The 5,898-nt window shown below is 37.2% G+C and overlaps 1 protein-coding gene across 1 annotated transcript; it reads right to left on the bottom strand.

Annotated features, from left to right (window-relative positions):
- Positions 1 to 287: 287 nt before the first annotated feature.
- On the bottom strand, positions 288 to 4,702 carry LOC133701296 (uncharacterized). The gene is made up of 9 exons (XM_062125165.1): positions 4,105 to 4,702; positions 3,804 to 3,918; positions 2,781 to 2,817; positions 2,561 to 2,630; positions 2,339 to 2,443; positions 1,797 to 1,947; positions 1,536 to 1,618; positions 741 to 834; positions 288 to 651 (listed from the first exon to the last, which is right to left on the bottom strand). The coding sequence occupies exons 1-9, from the start codon at positions 4,136 to 4,138 to the stop codon at positions 564 to 566; spliced, it is 777 nt and encodes a 258-aa protein (XP_061981149.1). The 5' UTR covers positions 4,139 to 4,702; the 3' UTR covers positions 288 to 563.
- Positions 4,703 to 5,898: the final 1,196 nt, after the last annotated feature.

Genomic DNA, 5,898 nt, shown 5'->3' with positions numbered 1-5,898 from the left:
CCAAGCATTTTTAAACTCTCGTTGATAACTCTGTGGTCATCTGCGCATAGAAATCTACTGGTACTTTTGCAGGTTAATAATCTCTTTTTGAGCATGTGTATATATAGATGAATGCGGTGCTTTTCTCCTTTCTCCTATTTCTGTTTATAAGATACAAAAGTAGGATTTCTATAGCTTGGTTTAAAGGCATTAGTCAACACCCTTCGTCCATCTAAGTTGTGGCATGGAAACTTCAATGCATATCTGAGAACTCAAACAGCCATGCATTCACCAGAGAGAGGGAATGATAGTAGGCAAAGCTCACTAGACTTAATATTAGATTAACCAATACAAAATTCCCAGCAGGCAGAATTGACTACACCCATTACTGCTAAATTCTACAATCAAAATGACAACATGCAAGATTTATTTTTAGGGTCAGGCAGGGAACCAGGAAGGTTATATTATCTATACCATATACTTCATAACCTGTTCTATTGCTAACTACTTTTCCTCTTCCCATTATTGTTTTCCCCGTTCTTCGTCCTTATAAGCTCCAGACTGAAGCTGATTCTGTTCTGCAACTAAGAGCGGGAGCCGTCAAGGCCCAGGCTCGCTGTAAGCCAATTGCGAACCTCATCCATTTCTCTCGGGACTGTGTAGTGACCAAGCCTGCAGCCCACATTAAGGCACTCAAAAATTGCTTCGTATTACATTTAACATTACAAGTTAGTTCCTGCTTTCTGAAGAAAATGCTTTACCCTTCATAAGATTTGAATGTCAGGTTTCGAAATCCTGCTGTGTTCAAGCAATGAGCAGATTTCTCTCCGTAGTTATAGGGGACTACATCATCACCTGAAAAGAATTATCAGAGTCACACTGCATGAAGATTCATTTGGAAGGGAAATGTGTATATCCGATAGCGATGGAAATATATAGTTGTTCAATCAAGGTGAATAGTCCGGTCGATTTCTAGGCATTTTCACAGCTATGGCAGGTTGTAGACAATGCTGCTAATTTCCTATACAAGCTGATTAAGATGAGTCCATTTTATTCAATATGTGCGATGTTTATATGCGAATTGCTTTTATTTTCAATATCATAAACATAATAAAAAACATGAAATACTACAAATGAAGAGCATACAAAAACATGAAATAAAAAATTTAAATCCAAAAAATCCAATAAAGATATAATATGATCAACGGCTAATATTATAGTGTTTTAATATTTAAAAAAAGAGGTATAATCTTCTAAAACAATGGGAAAAAAAAAAAAAAACTTGATCACCCGCGTAACAGCGGGCGATTTTCTAGTAATGCTGTAGACTAAAGCAGATCAGCTGCAGATGTAAAATCTGGATAATGATAAAAAGACTTCAAAAGGATATGCAAGTTCTTATGGATTTCCTGTTGTTACCAGAGCAAAGAAAGCTACTCCTTTCAGCTTCATAAACTGTCTCAGATTTTTGAAGTGCGACTACCAACTATATTATGCTAGATCAATATCTTAGTTTAAAAAATGGAGCTAGGGACGACGAAGACAGGAGTGCATACTTGTTCCATGGCAAAGAAAAATGGGCAAGGATGCAGCACGCCTTGCAGCCTCATGCGACCCTTCGACTTTGCTCCTTAAGCTCCTGTATGAACAAAAAAGAAACCTTTCTTAACTAGCAAACATGGGAAATTATTGCAGACAAGTACTGAGCTATATAGATGCTCTCTTTTGATAGCTGATGGATCAACCGATCCCTCATCCATGTAATAGCTGCAGGATAAAAGGGTTTATTCAGGAAAGAAAGCCCAGTACGGTCATACCCTGAACCTGGAAGCCAGCCACTTAGTCCAACAACTGCTCTGAGGTTGATAGGGTACGCATTACCGTTACCATATCGTCCAAAGGCAGCACAAGTTGCAGAATAAAGGGCTGTTGCAGCACCCATACTGAAGCCTCCAATAGCAATTTTAACTGTCATAAAAAAAAATGTTGCAAGAATGAAGTTGCCATTATTTGAATCAGCTAAAATGGACAGAGACTGATGCATTACATTAATATTAGATGACTTTCGAACATGATATGATAACTTGCAACTTGGAAAACTATATTGGCTCAAGAAGTTCAACATAAAGGAAGCCATGATCAAAGTTGCATAATCTAGTGTTACAGTATAGAGCAATTTAATACTGGCCAGAAACCATCACTTCATATATCTCAGATGGAGTTGAACTTCTACTTTTTTTGTGAAAATTAGTTGCCCTTGTAGTGGAATGAGCACACAGTGTTTTATAAAAGCTGCCAACAGGGAAATCTTGCATGCAGATAAGGTAGATTTTCACAGAAAATATAGCCTCAAAAATACCATCAGCCGGCTCAGTAGACAATAAGTTTGCTATATGTGCTGCTGAAGCATCTAAACCCTCCCAGTCATCTGGACTCTCTTCTGAAATTTCTCCCACATCGAACCCTGTGAAAGTTTTACAAGTATTTTAGGTAAATGGATTCCATTCTGAAATATTTGAAGATGGATATGCAGTGAACAATGGTGATTAAATTAATCAGAAACGAAGGTGATCATTCTTACATGCAGTGCAAGGAAATCCACCCAGCAGTGCCACAGGACGAGTAGGAGCGGTTGGGCAAATCCATTTAACCTGCATCATGAGTTTCAATGCAAACATATAAGATAATTATGGAGGAGGAATGCAAACAGAACATCCACAAAGTGATAATTAAAGTAAAAAAAAATATAAATACATTCAGAGTGCATAAAGTAGGAAGACCAAAAAAACTGAGCTTCTTACATTTGGAAGAGGGAGGTTTTCCAGTAGCTGGGAACAACTGCAACCAAATAGAGAATAAAATGAGAAACATGACTGGATTTAAGAGATATTTTCTTTGCCATGTCCCACAGAAGAAAACAAAAATCCCTTATCTCTTAAATTAAAATATAGCATATTTTTAACCATCTGCAGTATATTTTCTAAGTATTGGGATCACAGCATTTGAGAAAGAGCAGCAGTTGAAGGCATAAATGTAATGAATATTTTTATCTCTAAAGTTCTTAGCAGAGAAAAGAACAGAGCACATTTAACATGGGTTGCCAGAATTAAGTGAACCAGTGGTCTCCTAGCCATGAATATGACATAATAAAAGTTTTCCAATTCAAGCATATGCCCAAATTGAGCACAGCATCAAACAAGAAAATGACAGGAAAGGAGGAATAATCAGATCGACATTATTTCACGGCACTGCTGTAGCTTCTCTTCCCATGGAACTTATTCTAATGAGAATCTCGATGAAAGGAGAAGAAAACGAAAATATTTGATATCGTATGGACCCCTCCAATAAAGAACATGCCTCTGTGTTGACATTTGTGAACTCCTTTCTCTTTATCTTGTCCTTGAAACCAAAAGGCACACCATATTCCAACAAAGGATTTGTATGTATTACAAAAGGAAAAAAGCATAAATCGTTGATGGCTAGTTAAGGAATAAATCATTGAGTTCCCACTAGCCCAATTGGACTGTTTATCAGATGAAGTCCACAGAAAAACAATGATCAGTAGCTTGCTGAATAGGGAGTGATATGCTAAGACACACTGATGTTTGAGCCTCAGAACACTTCGTTCAATGATGAACTTGAGTACAAAGAATAGGTTATCTGCAATTTTTTATAAATCTAAAGAAAAGAGTTTCTTCTTTTCTCAAGGAGAGTTTTGGAATCTGAAACTTGGTTTTGAATGGTGGATTACCATGCCAATGCAATGAAAGAAAACAAAACAAAACAACACAATAACAATAGAAGGGAAAGAATAGATACAATACCTTGAACCATTATCACCAAGACCATGTAACCAAACTATAGTGGCCTGGTGTTTCCCTTGGGGCCTCACCACACAAGTCCTCCCAAATTCAAAGTTTCTTCTTGCAGGTCTACTACCTGAATATTGAACCAACGAAGTCACTTCTCACATACCACGAAGTTGAAAGGACGGAATAAAAGAGGAAACACAGATTTAGTACAAGAAACCAAGAAGATTAGCACATATAACATTGCATTAATAGAATCTAAACTATATTCCAATTCAAATGAAACAGGCAATCAAAAAGACAAAAGGAAACAAACCAGAACCCATGGAAAAATGTTGTGAGTAGCTCATTTTTTGAGGATGGAACCAAACACCTTAGTGCACCTCCTATATGTTAATAAATGACAGGAAGAGGAGGTACTGCAATGAAGAAAACCTGAAAGACAACGTGTATTTATAGCGTGGAAAAGGAATACAACAAGTGAATATGCATATCTTTCACTAGTAAGAATTTTATATGTAGTGTGAACGCCAGCAACATATTAGAAACTGAAATAAGGGACAGGCAAAGCATCCATGAAAAGGAGAGGGTGAAAAAGACAAGGAAAAGAAAAGAAGAAAAAAAAAGCAGGAAATCTTTTTAAGAGCAGAGAGAATCAAAGCAGAGAGGGTCACATTCATCCATTCCTGAACCGCACAGGTAGGAGAGAGGGAAGTCTCTGGGATTACGGAAAATAGAGAGGAATCTAATGCTTGTGGGCAGCGGCTAAAAAAATAAAGCTAAAAAAAATCCCAACTAGCAGCAGCAGCAACAATCAACAACAGCTTTCAAGAATATTACTGAAAACAAGAAAGAATAAATCCTGATCAGTATTACAAAATATCTCTTCTCAATCATTTGTTTATGTATTTCCCATGATTGACAAATTCCATTAATCACAAGCTTAAAGACAAGTTTCGAGTGTCCAGTTTATCAATGACAATAAAACAAAGTCTGATATTAATGATTCTAGTGCTCAACAACAGAAGGAAAACTAGTTCTCAACAACAGAAGGAAGTAATGATGAGAAGTTGAATTTTCTTTTTATTTGTATTAGTGTACTATATATATCTACACAGAAACATGATGATAGGCCTGTCTGAATGTGTGTGTGAGTTTTCTTGTCAACAACCTGCGTTTTTCGTATGAAAGAGACGCGTGAAAAAGCATGTCGATTTTTTTCTCCTTCCATCCTCTTTCTTGCTTTTGTGCTTACCACTATACCTTATTTTTTGGCAGCTCAAGTCCCACCGATAAAAGTTTTGTTTGTTTATGCTAACGTCACTAGGGAATAAAAGAGAGAGGGTTTCATTCGCAGGTGCCTTTGCTGTCTGGCTTATACGCTGATTTGTAAGCGCTCGAGTGTTTGTGCAATGCTCTGGTGGTCATATATAATGCACACTCACTTCTGCAGAATGCACTATGGATCCATGGAAAGGCTTGCAGGAAGAGTTTTCGTGAAAAACTGGTTTATGTTTCCATGTGCTTTACTTTTGCTAGGAAGAGCTATTTTTTTTTTTTTTTTGAAGCTCATTGTAACTTTTTCCTAGTGCTGGAGTATTTTAGACTGTTATTACGTGGTGATAAATTAAAGTCTATCCCCAGGCATCCTTTTACAAAAACTGCAAAGCATTCGGCTTTCGAGAACCTAACTTCTTTCCAATTCATTCCATTCCATTGTGGTTGAAAGTTCATCTATACATTTATATTTCTTTGTTAAATGATAAGATCAGGAATCTCTGAAATGGGTGTGTCACTTCAATCAAATTCTCTAAACATCACAGAGAGTTCTTCAACTCTTTTTTAAGCACTCCCCCTAAATCAAATTCTCTTTGCACCCACCTCGTTTTCCATCCCAAAGCCAAATGCCAATACTGGAATATGTCTTGGTTACTAAATTTGTAAGACAGGGACAGCTTCGGCATATCTCCTGGCCTCAGCGAGGTACGTTTTGATATCCAGGCCCACCAGTAGATATCACAGAGTGAATGCCGAAGGGTCTTCCCCTCTCATCATAAGATATCACTGTTAGGTCACCTATAAGATGCAGCCTTTTCCCAGCATGTAATGG

This window comes from Populus nigra, chromosome 8 (assembly GCF_951802175.1).
Source record: "Populus nigra chromosome 8, ddPopNigr1.1, whole genome shotgun sequence".
In the NCBI taxonomy this organism is placed as follows: Eukaryota; Viridiplantae; Streptophyta; class Magnoliopsida; order Malpighiales; family Salicaceae; genus Populus; species Populus nigra.
The sequence above is the reverse complement of the archived record's forward strand: the minus strand, read 5'-3'. Positions and strand labels throughout refer to the sequence as shown.